This window comes from Suncus etruscus, chromosome 1 (assembly GCF_024139225.1).
Source record: "Suncus etruscus isolate mSunEtr1 chromosome 1, mSunEtr1.pri.cur, whole genome shotgun sequence".
Classification (NCBI taxonomy): domain Eukaryota; kingdom Metazoa; phylum Chordata; class Mammalia; order Eulipotyphla; family Soricidae; genus Suncus; species Suncus etruscus.
The window spans coordinates 111,747,643-111,771,136 of NC_064848.1; the positions used below are offsets into that span (position 1 = coordinate 111,747,643).

General features: G+C 36.8%; 1 protein-coding gene across 1 annotated transcript in view; it reads right to left on the reverse strand.

Annotated features, from left to right (window-relative positions):
- The window catches only part of FBXL13 (F-box and leucine rich repeat protein 13), a 197,175-nt gene that overhangs the window by 9,488 nt on the left and 164,193 nt on the right, over positions 1-23,494 (reverse strand). The window contains exons 18-19 of the mRNA XM_049777449.1: positions 18,201-18,284; positions 2,913-3,047 (exon numbers count right to left, since the gene is read on the reverse strand). Coding sequence (XP_049633406.1) covers positions 2,913-3,047; positions 18,201-18,284 — 219 coding nt within the window. The remainder of the gene's footprint in view (positions 1-2,912; positions 3,048-18,200; positions 18,285-23,494) is intronic.

Sequence of the window (23,494 nt, forward strand, 5' to 3'; positions counted from 1 at the left end):
GCTAAGAGTTATTCCTGATTGCAGAGCTAAGAGTAACCCTGAGCTATTTCAGGTGTCGCCCCCAAAACAAGCAAACAAATGAACAGCAATAACAACAACAAAATACAAAGGAGGAAGAGGAGAAGGAGATGGAGGAGGAAGAGGAGAAGGAGTTGGAGGAGGAAGAGAAGGAGGAGATGTAGGAGGAGGAAGAGAAGGAGGAGGGGGAGGAGGAGAAGTAGAAGGAGGATATGGAGGAGGAAGAGAAGAAGGAGAAGGACGAGAAGTAGAAGGAGGAGAAGGAAAAGGAGGAGAAGAAAGAATAAAACATATCTGGAGACATTTATTGTGGCAGGAGGGTTGGCCACAGGGTGCTACTGACAGGTAGTAAGCAGGTACCTGAATAGCAGGTAAAGACTCGTGAAACACCTTACAGAGCTCAGAACAATCCCCAGTGCAAAGAATGCGCTGGCCCCAAATATGCCAACACTGCCAAAGGAAAATCTGGCTATTAAAATTCTCTAATTTTCTCTGAGGGGCGATTAGCAAGAATAAGGTAAGAGGCTGAATGTAGAAAGTTATCTATTCTCAAGAGCATCTTTTTTTAAAAACATTTTTGTTTTTTGGGTCATACCTAGTGTATTCAGGGGTTATTCCTGTTTCTGCACTCAAAAATAATTCTTGATGGGATTCAGTGGATCAAGCCTGTGTCAGCCACATACAAAACAAACCCCTAACAATTGTACTATCTGTCCAGGCCACTTCTCGAGAACTTCTAACCCAGTCTTGCTTATTTTTACCTTCATCACCTATTTCTTCTTCAGTATGGTAAAATTTGAAAAGTGTGGAATACATCAGTGTTTTTTTCCTCAGCTTTCTTTACTGTTGGCTTGGAATTTAAGTCTGTTTGTTGTCTACCAAATTATTCCACATCTCTTCAAATGCTCTTCAAATGCAACAAACCTTTGTTGCACTTATTTCTTCTCCGGTTCTCATCATCATGGTGTGACTTTACTCTTCCTCTGAAAGTTAAATTTTCTTGAGCCAAAGTGATAACATGGGAGGGAAGACCTTGCATATGTATGCTTTGCATACAGCTAACCCAAGTTTGACTCCTGACGCTGCATAGGGTCCTCTGAGCATTGCAAGGAGTGATCCCTGAGGAAAGAACCAGGTATAAACCTTGAGCACCACTGACTGTGACAGCCCTTTAAAAAATCTCATTTCCCTTCCTTTCTTCCCTCCTTCTTTCCTTTCTTTTTTCCTCCTTCCTTCTTTTTTTCCTTTTTTGTTCTTTTGTTTATGGGCCACACCCAGTGGTCCTCAGGGCTTATCCCTAACTCTGCTTAGGGTTCACTCCTGGTGGTGCTTTGGACAACCATAAATAGTGGTAGGGATCAAGTTGAGATTGGCTACATGCAAGCAAGCACCTTGCTCCCTATCTCTTGGCTCAACATCTCTATTTTTTGATATGGAGCCCGATACATTGGATATTGAGGAAAATGCAAGTAGGTTGGAAAGTATGATTCTAATTGTTTTGTTGGAAAGTGTGATTCTAGTCCCTAAGAAAACAAGACAAAACCCAAATCTATAGCTATTATTAATTTCTTTGTACATAGAAACAAATTCTAAAATAATAAGCATAAAATGCTGATAATGATAATTCCCTGATATGGTAAACTCATAAATTTTTACTTTATACTTTATGCCTTAATCTGTAGCTTAAAGTTTTTATAGTAAAACTTATTTATAAGTATGTGCCCCAAAAACAGTTAAACACTTAAAAATAAGATGTTTAGGTGTCCTTTCCAGTGTCACACTACAACAATTCTTTTTTTTTTTTTTTTTTTGTTTTTTTTTTTTTGTTTTTTTTTTTGGGGGGTCACACCCGGCAGTGCTCAGGGGTTATTCCTGGCTCCAGGCTCAGAAATTGCTCCTGGCAGGCACAGGGGACCATATGGGGCGCCGGGATTCGAACCAATGACCTCCTGCATGAAATGCAAACGCCTTACCTCCATACTATCTCTCCGGCCCCTCACACTACAACAATTCTATAGGGAATTATGCCTTTGTCTGGCATACTATTTACTAAGGATTAGAATCCAAAGTTAGTTAAGTTACAAGTTAATTTGCAATATTTTTTTTCTGGAGAAATACATTAATTGAAATGCATTAGCCAAATTTGGATCTAATCTAACAATCACATTCCAACATTCTGTTTTTCAGTTTCTATAGTTATTTTGTGCAAATGCTCTATGAACTGATTTCACCCATTTTTACTGATTATTTTGTTACTGCATTAGATACATATTAATTTTTTAAATACGTATTTTAATTTTTATGTGAGTTGTTTTTATAACTCTTAAAACTTTTGCTTTGACATAAATGAAACTACAAAGCTATATTCAACTTTTGGGAAAGAAACCCAAATTAATAAAGAAGGATGAGGACATTGGTGGTGGAAATGTTGCATTGGTGAAGGGGGCTGTTCTGTTTATAAGTGGAACCCAACTATAATCATGTTTATAATCATGGTGCTTAAATAAAGATATTATTAAAAATAAATAAATAAAATTAGGGGCCGGAGCAGTGGTGCAAGCAGTAGGGTGTTTGCCTTGCACTCACTAACCCATGACGGACTGCGGTTCGATCCCCCAGTGTCCCATATGGTCCCCCAAGCCAGGAATAATTTCTGAGCACATAGGCAGGAGTAACCCCTGAGTGTCACTGGGTGTGATGCCAAAACCACAAATAAACAAACATACAAATAAATAAAATTTTCAAAAAGAGCACAAACATGACAAAAATTAAGTTCTTTGCCATGTCTCTGGTATTCCTGGATTTTGATGTGTCCAGCCCTTGCCCACTACTCAATCAAGATTCTTTGGCCAGGCTTCACTATGACATGTCTGAACTGTGATATTTGCACATACCTTTGGGCAGCCAGCAATGTTGAGAAATGTGAGGCTAACGCAGTAAACAGCCAGCGCTTTAATGCTATCATCAGACAGCTGAGGGCAGTAAGAGATATCCAAGCAGTCCAAGCATGGTAAGCCTCTGCAGAATGTCTGTGAGAAATTCCAAAGTGAAAGTTTTGTGTTTTTTTTTTTCTCTTTCTTAGTTTACCTTCAAATTCTGGTTCCATCTAGAGCCATTTTGTCCATAATATACATTTCATTCTTTAATGTTCCAATATCTCACTGGGATAAAAATTATACTTAAATTTCTTGGGGATTTTGTTTGTTTTTGTTTCTGGAACACATTCTGTGATGCTCACTATGGGGAGCTACTCTCATCCTGGTGCAGGAGGCATATATGCAAAGCATCTGTTCTAGCCTTTATAGCTACTTCTCCCATTGCCATACACCAAATCTTGTTGCCTAAAAAGAGATTCTAAAAGATGACACCAAAATGACTATATAGGAAGACTCTGGGCTTATGTTGATTGATTCTCAAGATCACAACAAATTTATACCCAATTATTTATAAAAATTTATAGCCAAATTAATGTGGATTAATTTATATAACCTCCCATTATGTATCTTATTATATTCTCCCATTTCCCTCATCCATATTGCCCACAATGGTATACAAGGCAAATCTAGCTTTAAAGGCTTAGAATTTGTGATCTTGACTCTCAACTTGAAGATTCAATGAGTTTTTCAATTACAGTATAATAAGACAGTGACACTATTTGGAACTTTACTGGATATAAATCTCGTCATGAGCATCAATATTTAGAGTACTGGAGTAACCCAATAAATACAATATGTATGGTTTAGTCTCTATAAATGTCATCTCCCTCCCTAAACTTTCCCTTTGTTATCATTTCTCATATACTTGGTGTGGCACTTGCTAGGGCTTATGTACAAAGTTCAGAGTCATCAGAAATTGAGATCTATGAACCCAAGAGATATTGTTTAATAATACAAGAATTTATATTGTACTTCTGGATATTAAATCCAGAGCTTCATACATGCTAGGCGTGCATTCTCCACTGAGGCATATCCCTGACTTCAATAAAGATTCTCAAGTTTCAATGGGCTCCAAGGGACCATTATTCTATGTAGAGAATGGATAGTATTCAATAATTCAGAGAGCACTTTAAGCAGAGACTTTTAGGGATTCATAGTCATAGCTTAGTAAGTAGAGCTTGTGCCTTGCATGTGGCCAACCCAGGTTCAATCCTCAGCATCCCATATGGTCCCCTGAGCTTGCCAATAGTAATTTCTGAGCACAAAGCACAAAAAAGGCAGGATGGACTATTTAAGTTGTAATAATAATCTATTAAGAGCCAGAGTGATATAGTACAATAGTTAAGCACTTATCTTGCACAAACCCAGCCCAGGTTTGATCCTTGGCTTCAGTATGGTCTCCTGAACCCATCAGGAGAGATCCCTGAGCGAAAGTCAGAAATAAGCCCTGAGCACTGTCTTGTGGGGTCCAAAAAATAAACAACAAAAATAAATTTATTAAAAGAAGCAAACTTTAAAGGGTGATTCAAGACAGTGTATGAATCCCATTTTAGTGGCATTTGTTAATGTCAAACTGCTTGTGATAATCTTTTGTGTCTTTTAAAGGTCTATTTATTATTCTTTGAAGTTGGACTCTGTCAGAGATTTTAAATTAAAAATAACATATAAAAAGATTGCAAAGCCTGTGATGGATAGACTTTATACATATCAAAAATAAAATGGGTGAAGTCAGATCAGAGGATTAATCCAAAATTTTTCATCTCCTGTAACTAATATTTTCTGTAGACATGTATAAATCATACTAATGCTTGAATTTGTGGCATGTTTCTGCAAATCACTCAGGAAATTCTAGTTATTATCTACAAATAAAATTATTATACTGCTTTTGGGGGAAGGTCTAATTTTGCAGAATCTTACCTATATCAATGCTGCTAATTTTATTTTTCTGTAAAACCACTAGGCTGAGCTCCAAGTCAAAATATATTATAATAAAGATAAAAGGAAAGTATAAAAATGACCAAGTTTGGCTCATACCTCATGTATCATATCAAACAATTTAGCTATGATTTAACAATCTTTGAGGCTTCTAAATCTGAGTTGAGTAATTTCTTCTTTATATCTTCTGAGCTGAGTCAGGGTGTGAGGTTTAGTGACAACATTCCTAGACTGGAGCTATAGAGGAGAGTGATTTCCACTCTTCTACACAGAAATTATAACAGACTTCTGCCAAAATCCTGTTTCAAACCTCCCTGACAGATGGCAGCTCCCAGCCTTGAACCAGTTCACCTCATTGTGTGCACTTATGACACTATATCTTAACTATTTGCCTCATTTGGTTCTCATTAATTCTCCTACAGTGTTTTATGGTTTGTTTGTTCTTTCCTATTGATCATTCTGGAACAATCTTGTGTTGTCATGCTCACTTCAACAGCACATACATTAACACTGGAACAACACAGAAAATCGGCATGATGCCCTCCACCCTGGGGAAAGATGACACACAAATTGTGTAACACACCATAAATAAACACAAAATCCTGTGTTATCAAGATCCATTTGGTATCACAAATACTAATTAGTTGGCTGCCTCAATGGCCTTGCCTCATCACTGACCCTCTACTATTCAGTCTGACCAAACTTCTATGCTGGTTTTGAGACTAAGATCACCAGGGTTTTTTGGAGTGAGCGTGGCCACACTTTCCTCATATCTTTCTTCTTCCAGGAGCTTCCTGGAAGCTTTCTTCCTGGCAGCTGAATACACCCCCATAGAAGTCATAGTATTAGTAATAGTGCTTTGAATTTCTGGACAATTTTATTTGTTTGATGCTGTCATTCCTATAGGAACATACCAATTTAACAGAAGGATCAGCTAACAAGAAGAGCTTAATAAACCTTCTGCCATTGTAGCAATGATTTAGAGATATAATAATTTTCACAAATTTTATCTTTTCTTTATATATATTTTTGTTTGTTTGTTTGTTTTTGGGTCACACCAGCAGCACTCTGGGTCACTCCTGGCTCTACGCTCAGAAATTGCTCCTGGCAGGCTCGGGGGACCATATGGGATGCTGGGATTTGAACCACCGTCCTTCTGCATGCAAGGCAAAAGCTCTACCTCCATGCCATCTCTGCGGCCCCTCTTTATATATTTTTTAATAAATTTGTTTTCACTTATCTGGAAAAAAGTATTATGATTGACTATGTCAACTATGATGCATTTTCTTAAAATAAATTTTAAAAATAATTTTTAAAAAAGATATATTCCAGGACCCAAAAGATAGTTCAAAGAACATTGCTTATATTTAGCATTTCTGAGGTTTCAAGTGCACTGTTCACCCTATATCCCCCTAGCACTCCTGGGGTGATCCTAGTGAAGCACCAAATCTCCAAGCCTAAACATCCAACCCATCAGTTCTTATACTGTCTAGTATGACAAGGGGTGGTCCCCAAGTTTTTTATAGTCCTCTCCAAAATAAGTGCTTAGTTTTCTGGTATACCATCAAGTAAGGTGCTCAGCTGGATAAGAGAGGCAGGGAAATTACTTTATTTTTTATTTGCTTTCTTTTTTTAATAATTTATAGTTATTGAGCTGGCTGGAAGTATTTCATGTTTATGCTTTTGGTGTATAAAATTACTGCAACCCCAATACCACCAAATAGTGGCCTATTGACATTTCATATTGACATTTCAAGTGCAAAGAGCAGAGAAATTACTTAAGCTATAATAATCAGCCTGAAAGAACTGATGAGTTTGGAAAACCAGCCAACTTACCTACTCTGTTCCTCATTCCCAAATGGTATCTAACCATTTAGTCTAAGGTCAGACATCCATAACCTCTCCCAATTAAAAAATCACTAGCAAAGAATATTTTCATAAATTTTAAGTGTTGCTTTTATTTCACTTTGTGAGCATAATAGAGTAAGAGATGCTGCAAAAAAAAAGGGAGGTTATTAGTCTAGGAGGAAAACAATAAGATAGGAATTTGGAGGACCTAGCCCTCCAGGTTGCTCAAGTGTAAGAGAAGGATGAATATGACTGTTCACTATTGGTCAAAAACTATTGGAAGATGGAAAATATAAAATGTTTTCCAAAAGCAGTATACAGGCACAAAACATATAACTGTTGACCTTGATTGTAGTCAGTGGAGCTAGAGAGATTAAAAAGAAAGAGATCTCTTTAAATCTTGCCTATTTAAGACCTAAGAGCAACCACTCTCAGCAAGCTAAAATATCTGGTCCAAGGAAACATCATGCAAAATTTAACTGAAAGTTGAGAGCAAGGACTATCTGATAAATGCCACAAACCCCCAACTCATGGCAGCTGAAGTATACTGTGCAAAATCCAGACATATGGAATCAAAAATACATTGGTCAATTAAATTTAAGAAAAAAAAAGAACCATTAACGTGGACTATAGTAGGAAAATGTAATTCTGATGTTTCATTTCCCTGTGCCTATACTTTTTGCCTTCAGACAAACTGACAGGTTTCCACAAGTTTTAACTTTTATGAGCTATAATAATATTTGAGGAGCAGCTTAAAGCAAGAGTGAGGTGTCTGAAATACCTTTTTAAAACACATTTCTGACAGTTCTCTGCATATGCTCCACATAAAAATAACAGATGTGTGCATTCACATTGGAAGTTTATCACACTTGACTTTTCCAAGAGTGTTTCACCTGAGTGGAAGTAGGCAAGAAGCCAAGACTGGTGCAGCATATTTGTGGTTTCAGTTATTTCCCAGCCAAGAAAACATGGCACCCATAGTTTCTATATTGCTTGGAACTTTACGGACTGTGAGAAATGGGCAAGCTGTCAAGTCTCACATCCTTTGAATTCTGGCACATTTCTAATTCTATTGAACTGACTCTACAATTACATATATACTTGCATAAAAGCAATTGAGAATACTGAACTTTTATTTTCTTTTTCACAGCCTTTGAAAAAAGAATAATGCCAGGTTTCTTGGTAGAAGTTTTTCTGTGATTCCCACTTGATTCAAGGTACCTTGAGTCTCAAAGGTATACTATGATATTACAAATTCTAGGAGGCTCTTCCTGGTGTAAATATCAGTGAACTACCAATTTCTGTAACAAAGCTCAAACTTCTTTAGATTTTATGGAAGTTACTTTTTACACTAGATACTAGGTATCTTTTTAATTCTACCAAAGGAAATATTTAGTTCTCTATTCCAAGACCTTGTGAAATGATTCTAACCCTCTGAGATTCCAGGATCTTCATCATTGATATCACACTGAAACTTTAGTTATTGGGACACTCTAAGCAGTGTTCCAGTGTTAGTCCTGGCTCTACACTTAGGAATCACTCCTGGCAGTGCTTGGGGGACCACATAGGATGCCATAAATTAAGCCTGGGTTGGCTGTGTGTGAGGCAAATGCCCTAGCTGCTGTACTGCTGCTCCACCCCCATCCATTATTTTTTATTGGTAACCTGCAGTATTAAATGAAGTTAGAAATTTACTTAAAGCAGAATGACTAAGAGATAAAGTTTTCCAGACGGCTAGTTGTCATATATCAGAAATTTCAGATTGCATCAGAGGCCAAGGAGTAAGTAAGACCCTTTTGGAAAGGGAATCTCTGTTTGTTGCTTCTCTTTAAACACATAATCATAACTTTATCCCAGGAGAAGTAGAGTTATTTCATGTTTTGATGGATTTTGAATGACTTCATCTTGGAAACCAAATATAAATCAATGTTGGTTTAAAAAAACTGTTACTGAGCTAGGGCTATAGTTTACAAACTTTGCATGTCTGAGCCCCTAAATTAGATCCCTGGAACCACAAAAAAAATTAATAAATTAAGTTAAAATTAAGACATTTAAGAAACATTGCTATTCGGAGCAACACATCTAATCCATCTTTGGCATAATAAGTCTGCATAAGTCAAAATGACTATTAAATTCATTGAGCTCTGGGGCAGGGTGGAGGAGCCTACCAACTGATGAAAATGATAAATGAGAATCTTGTATAAACACTGAATAATTGTCAGAAAGTATAGTAATTCAAAGTAATAGTCTAACAGGGGTCTCAAACTCAATTTACCTGGGGGCTGCAGGAGGCAAAGTTGGGGTGATCCTTGAGTGCAAAGTCAGTAGTAAGCCTTGAACATTGGGGGGTGTGACCCAAACAACTAAAACAAAACAAAAAAGATTCCTCTAGGTCAGGGCCAGAAAATGTTGTACAGAGGGCCGTTTGCGGCCGCGAGTTTGAGACCCCTAATTACTAAGATCAGAAAAGAATACATGTTAAGAGTATTTAATTCTTGCTATTAGGGGAAGAATGAATTTAACATAATAGTAAAGTAATACATAAACTGAACTCTCCTTATATTTGAAAAAAGCATCCAGAATAGGCTGACTAACAGACAGACAAGACTGTTGCTAGATGAAGCAGGTTCTCCTACTACTTGCTGACCTGAGTACCCATGCAAAGATTTCATTCTCTAGCTCAACTAGTTTAGCATACAAGACTGAGAATGCTGAACCCTAAGCCCCAAACTTGAACCCAGCCTGGAGCATATTCACATCTACAGAACCACTGATTTAGAGAACATTCTTAGGTCATATCTTATGACCTAAGAAACTTATCAATTTGCCCACAGACCACACTTCCCATCCCCTTATTTCTTGAGCTCTTCTTTTTACTTCCCATTCTACTTGTAATTTAAGGTAATTCTATGACTAAATTATAGGTCATGTTAAAATTCAAAAGAAAGCTTATTGTTGGTGTACCTATCTGAGACCCTGGATTTAGGTGTAGCTACCTAAGACCCACCCATTTCTGGGAGGGGTCTTAGGAACCAGATATTAGGTGTAACCTTACCTGCAAGACCCCTCCCATTCCGGGAGTGGTCTTGGAAGGTTATATAAAGCCTTTGACCCAGAAGATTGGGGTCTCTGCGCTTTCTGCGCTGCTGGGCGCTCTGACTTTTGGGTCTCTGCGTTCTGGTCTTTGACTAGCATGGAGCCCAAAGGGAAGATGGCTGAAAGGAGTTAAGATGCAGGGCCAAGAATAACTAGAGCTTGAAAGGTTATGAGTAGGCCACACACATGTGGTGAATAGGGCATGAATAAAGTTGATGCTTCCGGATGCCTGCCTGTGAGTGAGTTCTATACCCGCCGTTCACCTGGGCCTGGAACCCGCTGGCTGGATGGGAATCGTGGAGCCACATGGCCTGGGATGGCAGAGAAATCCTTCTCCATCCATCGCCATCCAGCTCCATCTTTAATTATTTAATACAACAGCTTATAACAGGAGATAGTGATTAGGGCTCTTAGCACACCAGAAGAGGAAATTGAAATTCTCTTTCCATCCTGGCACAGCCATGGCTCCTTGTCCCAAGAAACATCTGAAGCTTGTAGCAGCCTTAAAGCATTGAGTGATGGAGAACTCTCCCTGTGATGTTTGTTTCTCATCTAACTACCAATCCCCACTGCTAAGACTGTTTTCCTCTAAGCATTTTTTCTTAACAGACTTACTTTTACTCTAACAGTTCATGGTGGAGAGGAGCTGCATGCAGTGATTTACTGAGTTAATGAAAAGGTCCACACTGGGAACTCAGATGCCAGGACCCCTATCTGCCTGTCTTTTGTGCTGTGCTCCATTTTTGGCCTGATTTCATCCTGTGTGTGGCTCATCTGAGGATGGCTCGCCTTCCCTGGAGCCTTCCCTGGAGGTGAGATTACAAGCCCAGAAAGGGTGGAGCCAGAGGAGCATCGCCGCTCCGCTTCGCTTCCCGGCCTTGCACATCATTTAGGCAATGAATACAACCACAACATGTAGAAAAACCCACAATACAAGTGTGACAATGGGGAAACACGCAGGCCAGCAACAGACTAAGAGAATGACGATGGCAACTCTGATGACTTGAAAATGACCAACCAACTAGTCAGTATCTCAGATAAGGAGTTTAGAGTCGCAATATGGAAGATGTTTAAAGAACTCAAAGAAAGTATAGAAAACACTAATAAGAATCAAGAGAATATGAAGATAGAAATCAGAAAACTCCAAACTGAAATTTCAGGTCAAATAACAGGTCTGAAAAACTCAGTAGATGAATTGAAGAAAAACATGGTTGAGGTTTCCCACGGATTAACAGCAGCTGAGGATAGAATTAGTACACTGGAAGATGACATGAATAACAATTCCATACAGCAGAAAAAATTGGAAAAAAGCTTTAAAGCAAATGATCAAACAATGGAAAAATTTCTCAAAGAATGGGAACAGATGAAAATAGAAGTCTATGATAAGCTCAACAGAAACAACTTAAGAATCATTGGAGTCCTAGAGACCCAGGAAGAAAATCTCCAGGAAGAATCAATGGTCAAGAACATCATTCAAGAGAAACTACCAGAACTAATGGATACATGTGATCAAATCCTGCATGCCCGAAGAGTACCAACTAAAAGAGACCCCAGAAAAAACACACCAAGACACATCCTAGTCACAATGACAAATCCCACAGATAGAGACAGAACTCGGAAAGCAGCAAGATCGAAAAGAGAAAGTTCATTCAAGGGAACATACTTGAGATTTACAGCAGACCTGTCACCGGAAACACTCAAGGCCAGAAAGCAGTGGTGGGACATAGTGACAAAACTCAATGAAATAAATGCTTCACCTAGAATACTGCACCCAGCAAAACTCACTTTCAGGTTTGAAAGAACAATACATGGTTTCACAGACAAACAACAGCTCAGAAACTTTACAGACTCAAAACCATTCTTAAAAAGAAAAACTGAATGGCCTACTTTAAGACAAGACTGACCAACAGACACACCAAACTTCGATATAAAGATGGCACTAACTCCCAGGACAATTCTTTCTCTCAATGTCAATGGACTAAATGCACCAATTAAGAGACACAGAGTGGCTAAAATGGATCAAAAACCTCAATCCAACCTTTTGCTGCCTACAAGAAATGTACCTGAATAGTCAGAACAAACATAGACTCAAAATCAAAGGCTGGAAGGAAAATCATCCAAGCAAACAACACCCATAAAAAAGCTGGAGTGGCTATACTAATATCAGATGATGCAAACTTTATACTTAGGAAGGTGGTAAGGGACAAAGATGGACATTTTGTATTAATCAAGGGATACATACAGCAGGAAGAAATCACTCTCCTAAACATATATGCACCGAATGAGGGCCAGCAAAATATTTAATAAAATTGTTGACAAATCTGAAAAATAATATCAATAACAACACAATAATTGTGGAAGACCTCAACATGGTATTGTCAACACTTAACAGGTCAACCAGACTGAAACCCAAAAAGAATATACTAGACCTGAAAAGAGAAATGGAAGAAAGAGGCCTAGTGGATATATACAGGACACTCCATCCCCAGAAACCTGGATACACATTCTACTCTAATGTACATGGGACATTCTCCAGGATAGACTACATGCTAGCACATAAAACATATCTCCATAATATCAAGAGGATAGAAATTTTTCAGGCTACCTTTGCTAACCACAAGGCCCTGAAATTATATGTGAACTACAAAGGGACACAGAAGAAAAACTTTAATACCTGGAAGTTAAACAGCCTAATAGTGAATAACCAGTGTGTCCGAGATGAAATCCAAGAGGAAATCAAAACCTTCCTAGAAACAAATGACAATGGAGACACAAACTATCAGAACCTATGGGGCACAGCAAAAGTGGTACTGAGAGAAAAATTTATAGCTTTGCAAGCACACAACAGGAAAGAAGGGGCATACCTGAATAGCTTAATGGCGCAGCTCATAGAATTAGAAAGTACTCAACAAAAGGACCCAAAAATAGGGAGACAGAAGGAAATAACAAAGCTGAGAGCAGAAATCAATGAAGTGGAAAATTGAAAAAAAAATCCAAAAGATCAACGAAAGCAGAAGTTGGTTCTTTGAAAAAATAAACAAGATTGATAGACCACTGGCAAAACTAACAGAGAGAGAGAGAGAGAGAGAGAGAGAGAGAGAGAGAGAAACTTCATAACTCATATTAGGAATGAAAAAGGAGAGATCACTACTGATATGGTAGAGATCCAAAGGGTAATCAGAAACTACTTTGAGAAACTCTATGCCACTAAAAATGAAAACCTGAAAAAAATGGATAAATTTTTGGACTCTTATAATCTTCCATGGTTGAATGAAGAGGATATAGCATATCTAAACACACCCACCACTATTGAGGAAATTAAGACAGTAATCAAATGTCTGCCCAAAAACAAAAGTCCAGGCCCAGATGGATTCAGTAATGAATTCTTTCAAACCTTTCAAGAAGAACTTCTACCAATCCTGGCAAGACTCTTTCATGAAATTGAAAAACCAGGAACACTTCTAAATGGCTTTTATGAAGCCAACATCACCTTGACACCTAAACCAGACAGAGATGCTACCAAAAGAGAAAATTACAGACATATATCGCTGATAAATACAGATGCAAAGATCCTCAACAAAATCCTGGCAAATAGGATTCAATGCCTCATTAAGAAGATCATCCACTACGATAAAGTAGATTTCATCCCAGGAATGCAAGGCAAATGCTCTATCCATTGTACTATTGCTCTGGGCCCTCATCTTAATATATACTTTTCAGTTCAGACACATATATTTGAGTATTTGCTGTAGGTTATACAACTAAACTTATTTTTCCTCTCCCTAAAAGTTAATCAACTATTTTAATGTCTTGCCGGTTTTTGGTTGGTTTTGTGGGTTAGAACTAGGACTTATTCCTGATTCTGTGTTAAAGGATCACTCCTGTGGAACTCAGAAGACCATAGGGGCTGCTGGATCAAACTAAATAAGCAGCCTGTAAGGCAAGACCTTATCCACTATTATTATCATCTAGCCCTGTTACCCTGAAATTAATTTTTATCAGATTGGATAGCTTTTACTCATAAATAACCTGCATAAGAAAATCATATAGTTATTTATACACATGGATGTTATATTAATTTACTTTTAACACATTTTATTTCCATAGGTAAAATTATCTAAATTAAGGTGATATAACAAACAATAATAGTAAATAATTGAATTTAATTCCAATTTATTCTATTAGTTTTTTTGCATTGGTTTTTACCCAAGCAAGTTAATAAGATAGATGTCCAATTTCTCTGTATTATTAAATCCCAATTATATCAATTTATTTTGCCAAACTTGACTGTTACTTAAATAAACTCATAAGTTTCATGAGGAAAAATTTTTTGAGAAACACAATTATAACTATAAAACATCACTTCCAAATTACATGTGCCTTTCAAGAGCACCATACAATTTTAATTTAACATGGACTTTAAATGTCTAATATTCTCAGAAAAAAATGGAATTGGAGAGAATAACTAAAACCAGATCCTAAAAAAGGCAATACATCTGAGGTTTCACACACTCAATCTTCATGTGCTATGGTTTCCAGTAAAACACTAAGATGAGGTAATTTTTTATTTTTATGTTCATGACTCTTGCAAAATCTACATGGCAAAAAAATAAGTTTATCTCCTATTTTATTATTAAACCATTGTATAATACAAGTTTTCAGTATCTTGTATTTAAAATAGAAACAAACACTTACATTTTATAAGTAACAAAAAAATAAAAGTGAATTTAAGCATCTCACTTTAATCTGATTATTTTATTCATTCTCCCGTCTGTGAATCCAGATATGAAATTGTACAATTGGCTTACTGTCGCTTTCTTCTTTTTCATTGTCTTTTTTTTTTTTTGGCTTAATAATTGACGGATGGGGCCAGAGAGATAGCATGGAGGTAAGGCGTTTGCCTTGCATGCAGAAGGATGGTGGTTTGAATCCTGGCATCCCATATGGTCCCCTGAGCCTGCCAGGAGCGATTTCTGAGCATAGAGCTAGAAGTAACCCCAGGTGTGACCCAAAAAAACCAAAATAAATAATAAATAAATAAAATAACCACATGCCCCTTAAATGTGAACCTTGGAATCTTGGAAGAGGCAAAAGCGATCTAAAAGCTATTGTTCTGTCTGTCTCTCTGTCTCTCTCTCTCTCTTTCTCTTTTCTCTTATTCTGTCTCCCTCCTCTGCTCTTATCTCTCCTTTCTCTCATTGCTCTTCATTCCATATGTCTCTCACCTCTCTCTCTCTCTCTTTCTAGTCTCTTTCTTGTCTCTGTCTCTGTTTCTCTTCTATTTCCTCCCCCAATTCCAAGAGAAGCAGGCAAGAGAAAATGCAAATGTGAAGATGATTTTCTTCATACAGCAATTTATCTGTGAAAATAATTCTATGTTTCCATGTGTTAGTGCTTTTTAAATTTTCTTTTAGACCACTGAATATAAGTAGGATGCAATTTTTTAATGTTACATTTTAAAATTAAGCAAAACTGTGTGGGGAAAATAAAATTATGCAAAACTCTAATTTATGATGGCATGGTTTACTAAATAGAATATGAGTTCTATTTGATATCTCAGAGATCATATGAAAGTAGAACAATCTTCAGGTTCCAAAGAGAAAAAAAAAGTGAAACCCACAGTCAAAGAGAAATGGCAAAGTACTGCCTTTGTGATAAAGAGTTTGATTAAAACTCCCATATGCCAAGAAAATTGAAAGGCATCAAGAATCCATGTTATTACCATGGTAAGCTTTTAATACTTCTAAATTAATTATAACTATTAATCAAATAATCACCTTATAAGAAATATAGCCCAATAGTAGAAATGCTAATATATTTATATTTAAAAATGTGTTCTATCACGTTGTTAAAAACCTCCTGAAAACCTGGTGATTATTTTCATGATTAATTCTGTATTCAGCAATTGGACTAGTCTGCTTAAAAATTATAAAACTTTGTATGAGTCATTTGAGCCTTTTGGGCCTGAATTTTCTTGCTTGTTAATCGTAGAGTTAGTTTAGAGGATCCAGAGATTTCCTCAACTTCAAAATTCTAAAATATGCTACAGCCTCCAAAGTAGCATTTGAGCAAGCTCAACAATGTTTATGATATTTTAATTATCTCATGACTGAAGTCAGAAGTTACTGTAGAGTACTGGAGCTGCTGTCGATAAGGCTGACATGTAGTTGACCCAGGGTTCCCCTGGCCTGCCAGCAGTGATCCCAGCCTTGAGCATGGCTGGTATGGCACAAAAACAAATCAGAAGTTTTTTGTTTGTTTGTTTTTGTTTTGGGGTCACACCCGGCAGCACTCAGGGGTTACTCCTGGCTTTATGCTCAGAGATTGCTCCTGGCAGGCTCGGAGGACCATATGGGATGCCGGGATTTGAACCACTGACCTTCTGCATGCATGGCAAATGCCCTACCTCCATGCTATCTCTCCAGCCCCCAAACAGAAGTTCTTGTAAAGTCCATTTCATGTTCATGAAAGAATATTTGAACTATCACTTGCATGATATGCTTTCACTTTTTGGAGAATTCCCTTCATTTTGTAAGGAAGTTTTTATTTTCTTTCTTTTTTTAATTATTTTTATTCTTTTTGATCGTTTTTTTAACATTACAAATTTTAAATTCTTTGTGTTATTTTTCCACTTCCCTTTTTTATTGTTGTTTTGATCAGGGGATGCACATAGTTAGTTGTTGCTTTTGCACACTTTGGTAATGATGCTTGTCCGAAATTGCACAATAGTTGCAGCATTGGCAAGCCTAAAAACTACTGTCACAAGGTAGTAGGGCGACGCCAGGCATCAAACCTCTGACCTGAGACTGCAAGGCAGGCACTCTCCCACTGAGTCTTCCCCAGACCATCTAGTCTCAGGTTTTCACAAAAGCCTTGAGTGCTCACATTAATTTAAAGCAGATTCCACTATGTTTTGCAATTTCCACATTCTCTTTAAAAATGTTACATTCGGGGTTAGAGCATTACATTAGCACAGTGGGTAGGGCCTTTGCTTTGCATGCAGTTGACCCAAGTTTGATCCCTAGTATCCCATAGGATCCATGGAGCCTGCCAGGAGTGATTTTGGAGCACAGAGCTAGAAGTAACTCCTGCGTACCACCACAGGGTATGGCAATAAAAAAGTTACCTTCTGGGAACAGAGCAATTTTACAAAAGATAGGTGATTGCACACAGCTAATCTGGATTAGATCCTTGGCACCCCATTTAGACCTCAACCTCTGCCAGAAGTGACCCCTGCATGCAGAGCCAGGACTAAGTGCTGAGGGTCTGATCCCCTCAAAAATAAGTTATCTTTCATAGTTTGACTTAAAGGAATCCATATCTTCACCAATTTCAATATAAGTATAGACCATAGATATGACATAGGATTTAGGTTTTTCTTCTAAGCACATTGAAAAGCTTAGATAGGATAGACATTATATGTGGCTGCATATCATTCAAGACCAGATCTAATAAACTTACCTTTCTCATTAGATCTTAAAATAGCATTTCAGCACATAATCATTTATCCTATCCAATCCTTTACCATACATGCTCCATGTTGGCAGAGTAGACTACATTTTATGTTGAGTAAGTTATATTCTTTTTGTTTTTTGTTTTTTGATTTTTTTTGTTTTTGTTTTTTTGGGGCCACACAGGGTGATGCTCAAAGGTTACTCCTGGCTATGCACTCAGAAATCGCTCCTGGCTTGGGGGACCGAACATATGGGACATCAGGGGATCAAACCACGGTCCATCCTAGGCTAGCACATGCAAGGCAAATGCCCTACTGCTTGCGCCACAGCTCTGGCCTCATAGTAAGTTATATTTTTAATTAACTGCTTTAATTTTTAACTCAAAATTATTATAGTTAGATTGCATGATGGCTCTATTTGGAAAATATTCCTTATATGAGAAAACTTTTATTATATAAAATTCTATATTTTCCTAAGTAAATGCCTCCATATTGCTATTTATCCTATGAATCTGACATCCTAAAGAAAAAATATAGACAAAAAAGTGAAAAAAAAAGTCCTCTCATCAAAGGTCAAAAATTATTCTATATAGGGGCCAGAACCATAGCACAATGATCACAATGTCTTGCACGCAGCTGATCCAGGATGATCCTGAGTTCTATTCCTGGTGTCCCATATGGTCCCCCAAGACAGGAGTAATTTCTGAGTGCATAGTCAGGAGTAACCCCTGAGCATCACCGGGTGTGGCCCCGCCCCCCAAAAAATTGTTCTAGGCCCAACCAAACTCACATCATATGGTTCCCAAATCAACTTCCAACTCAACTCTTGTTTTTTTTTGTACTGTGACATACAAGCTTATTCAATTTATACTTGATATTTAATATTTTTTAGAAAAACACCTTAATTATCTTACCTCAATTCCATTACAGGTAATTCTGTAACATTCAGAGACAGAAAGTTCCTTTAATTTTTTATGTTTGGAAAATGCCTCCAAACCCTAAAAGTATTTGATATAAAGATAATTTTTGTGATTATAATTTAGTAATCAGGTATACTTTTATTAAGTAAGTTATGCAAATTTCTAAAAATGTGATATTATATTTATTTATGTTAACTAATCACAATGTGACTTTAGGTGAGAAGTCACAAACTTTAGTTTGTTAAATAAAATTTTCAGATGATGGTCTTTAATATTTTGCATATTATAGAATCCGATAGCTTCATAAAGAAAAGAGAAAGGAGACTCTAATACATAAAATAAGAAACAAAGGAGAAGGTACAACAGGTTTTACAGAAATCCAAAGAATCTAAACATTTGTATGCTAATAAATTAGAAATATATAAAACATGGGAAGTAATTTTAAATTATGCAACCTTCCCATATTGAATCAGGCAGAATCAGAATTTAAAAATTACAAGCAAGAAATTTTAAACACTTAAAAATATTTATTCCCCAAACAAAAACCCATCATCAATGAGTTTTTAAAAGAATTCAAAAATTACATAATACCTACTTTTTTCAAACTCTAAAAGATTTCAAATATATTTTATGAGACATATTATCATGAGGCCAAAAATCAGACAAGACTCTCACAAAAAACAACCAAGCAAAAATATAATTGCGGGGCCGGAGCGATAGCACAGCAGTAAGGTGCCTTGCACGCGCGGCCGATCTAGGACGGATCTTGGCTCGATCCCCCAGTGTTCAGTACGGTCCCCCGAGCCAGGAGCGATTTCTGAGCCAATAGCCAGGAGTAACCCCTGAGCGTCGTAGGGTGTGGCCGCAAAAGAGAAAAAAACAAACAAGCAAATATAATTATACAATGCATCAAAAAAGATCATATGCATCATGACCACGAGAGACTTATTGTAACCAAACAAGGATAATGCAGCATATACAAATCAATTAACACAATGTGCACATCAGCTAAAAGAGTAAAATCATATGCTCAGATAAACAGAAGCAGAGAAAGCACTTGACAAGATTTAATACCCACTTATGATAAAGTGTTCAATAAAACTGGATATGAAGGAGTCTTAAACATAATAAAGGTCACTTATGAAAAATTCACAACTAACATACATACTCAGCTGCAAAAACGAAAACCTTTTCCAAAACAAGATTACCCTCTCTCAACACTATTACTCAACATAATATTAGAAGTCCTAGCTGGAGTAATCAAAGTCGAAAAGAATTAAATCAGACAAGAAGACATTGGGGCTGGAGAAATAGCACAGCAGTAGGGCATTTGCCTTGCATGCAGGCAACCCAGGACTGATCCAAGTTCGATCCCCAGCATCACATATGGTCCCCGGAGCTGCCAGGCGTGATTTCTAACCAGGAGTAACCCCTGAGCATCGCTGGATGTGGCACAATATTTATTTAAAAAAAGAAAAAAGAAAGATGTAAAACACCATCGTTTGTTTGAACGTGGCATAATAATATACACAGAAAGCTTAAGAGAAATGAAGAACTAGTAGAAATGCTCAGTAAGATGAGAAAATATATAAACTTTTTTAACTATGCTTGCAAAACAATACAAGGAATAAATGGAAAATCTGTACAAAGAAAACTGTAAGATACATTAAGAGAAATAAAAAAATTAAGAGGAGAAAATATATGTTAGTCATGAGTAGAAAAATTAACATTGTTAAAATATTACATAGTTTATAATCAATTAGCATGTAAAAATTCTAATGACAGATAAAAGTGATAATAGAGTGGGTAGGGTGCTTGCCTTGCATGTGCAGAACTGCATTCAATTTCCAGTACTTTACATACCCCGCTGAGTACTGCCAGGAGTAATTTCTAAATGAAGAGCCAGAAGTAATCCCTGAACATCACTGGGTGTGACCCAAAACTGAATAAATAAATAAAGCTAAAATTCTAATGGCATTTTTCAAAGAATGGAATAAACATTACTAATATTTACGTGGAACAAAGATAAAACTAACAAATCTTTATTATGTTTAAGAATCCTTCATATCCAGTTTTATTGAACACTTTATCATAAGTGGGTATTAAATCTGCTTTATCAAACAGATAAAACAATTTTGAAGGGAAACAAAAATAAGACTTCATGGTCTCTGAATTCTTACAATATAATAGAGACATAGTATTCAAAACCACATGGTATTGAAACAATACCAAAAACAGACACCGAAAAACAATACAAAAACCCAGGAATTAGAATTGTCATCTTTGAAATAAATGTGTACATTTATATTTAATCTAAGAAAAATTAGCTAATACCATGAAATTGAGGAAGGGGAAGACTCTTTAACAAATGGTTGGGAAAATAGATAGTCACGTGGAAAAATTCAAACTGTACTGCTTTGGTACTATTTGTACAACATGCAAAAATGAATTGTATCAATGCCTTGGTGAATATCTGAAACCATAGAGTGCATAGACAATGACATGAGTGAAATGTTTTGTGACATAAGTAATAGTTGTTCAACAAAAGAAGATATAAAAAGAACAAAAAGATCAGTTACTGAAAGGGAAAAGTTATTTGCAGAACTTATAGCCAACAAAGGGTAAATATCCATAGTAGATAAATTATCCATACAATTTAACAACAAAGCCAAATGACCCAATTTTTTTTTTAATGGCAGAAGAAGGCCAATAGGTCATTTGCCTTGAATAGGATCAACCTGGGTTTATTCTCTGGCATCCATATGGTCCTTCAAGAACTGCCAAGAGTCATTCCTAAGTGCAGAGCAAGTAGTAACCTAACTAGCAACACTGTGTGCCCCCCAAAAGAATAACAACAAAAGTGAGCAAATCATATAAAGAGGATATAAAATTGCTTGTATGAAAAAATGCCCATCATAGCTAATCATCAGAGAAATACACTTCAGTGGCCAGAGTGGTGGTGCAAGTGATAGGGTGTCTGCCTTGCACACACTAACATAGGATGGAACACAGTTCAATCCCCTAGCATTCCATGTGGTCCCTCAGGCCAGGAGATATTTCTGATTGCATAGCCAGGAGTAACCCCTGAGTGTCACCAGGTGTGGCCAAAAGCCAAAAAATAAATAAATAAAACAGAAAAATACACTTCAAAGTCATATTGAAATATACTCAGACTTGTGAGAGTGGCTTGCATCAAAAGCAACTATACTAACTGTTGGAGAGGGTATGGAGATAAAAAAAAATTTTTTTTCATGTACTGTTGTTAAAACTATAAACTGATGCAACCTCTATAAAAACAGAAGGATAATAACTTCAAACAATTAAATTAGAGCTACTTATGAGTTCGCATTTCCTCTTTTGGGTATCTGGAGATTGCAGAAAGAATTACACAAAAATCTATACCCATTCCATGTTTACCACAACATTTGTAATAATTAAAATAAAGAAGAAAATGCAGATAATAAAAATATAATGAATATATAATATGTGATATCCATAGATATCAGATAAAGAAAATATATAATGAAAAACCAAAAGCTAAAATACTGCTATCTGTGGGGGCTGGAGAAAAGGCACAGCAGATAAGGCACTTGTTTGGCACACAGCCAACTGGGTTCAATTCTTGGCATCCCATATGGTCTGGTCCCCCAAGCACTACGAGGAGTGATTCCGGAGCACAGAACCAGGTGTAACCCTTGAGCATTACCAACCCCAAAACTCCAAACAATACAGACACAGAGCCTGAGATACAAGGATTGAGGCACATATCTGGCACATGGTTGATCACATTAGATTCCCAGTACCATATGAATCCATAACACCAGGTACATGTTAAGTAGGCCTCTTAAGTACCTGGGGTGTCCATAGCACTGCAAGACTTGAGCAATACCACACCCTCAGGCCCTTATTGACTGGCTAGAATTTCCTGGAAGCCTCCTTAAATTGCCTTGGGAGATACAACCAGCCCAACACAGCAGTTAGAAGGAAAAAGACAAATATTGAATGACGTTCATTATTATGTCTGAAATAAAAAGAAACAAAGAAAGAGAACAGGCAAAGCAACCCCAAATTTGTCCTTGGATGCGAATTATAGAACTGACGTTGCCAGGAAGAGATAGGGAGACATAAATGATGGAGGCAACTCACAGAAGAGGGTCAAAGAATTCTGACACTTTGGTGATGGAAATGATGACTTCATTTTTTAAGAAGTGTAAAAATTCTAAAGCATAATTTCTAATTTCTATATAAAATATAATCACTCTTACTAAATAAACTTACATCAAGCAGGAACGAGTAAAGAAAAAGAAACCAGTGTCTGAAAGCTATTTTATCTACCACCTATTTCCAGGGAAATTTTTTCTCAATCAATATGAACAAATCTTAATATCTCATAGACTTGTCAATTTATTTTAAAGACATTTCACATATGTAAAGAACCTGTTTGTCAACAAATCAGTTAATTTTTGTTTAAATTTTATATCTAGGGCAGGAGAAATGATAATACATTGGATAAGGAGGGCTAAACCAAGTTCAATCCCTGGCACCATCTATGGTCCCCAGAGCACCCCCTATACTGATTCTTGAGCTTAGAGGCAGGCAAAAACTCTGGGCAAGACTAGTTGTGCTTTGAAGAACAAAACAAAACAAACAAACAAGAAAAAACCAACAACAACAAAATAAAAAAATAAATAAATCCAACAACCAACCAACACACAAAAATACCTCCAAATATGTTTTATTATGTTTCCTTGAAGAGACGGAACATTTTTTTGATAGAAAAGACAGGAAGACCTTCATCCAATCCACTATCATTTAATCGAAATTTTTTGTTTCAATGCCCAAGAAGTACCTGAGAACTACTCTACAGAAGAAAGTTGATCCCTGGGAGGATACTTCCCAACGATAATTCCCAATGATGCTAGGGAAGCAACACAGAGACACCAGTGAAGGGTGGTAAAGGGTGTGATGTGGAACATTGAAAGCATGATAGCCTAATATTAACAATATTTCAAAAATCATGCCTAAAATTAAAAAAATACTCAAGCTTTTATTTTAATTTAAAAAGGATTGTATTTTCCAGTCTTAAATTTTGGGCTTATGGTTTTGTTATCCAATTTCTTGCTTTGTTTTGTTTTGTTTTTGTTTGTTTGTTTGTTTTTGTTTTTTGGGTCATAACTGGTGGTGCTCAGGGGCTACTACTCCTTGGCTTTGTTCTCAGAAATTGTTCCTGGCAGGCTCAGGGGACCATATGGGATGCCAGGAATTGAACCCCCGTCTGGTCTGTCCTG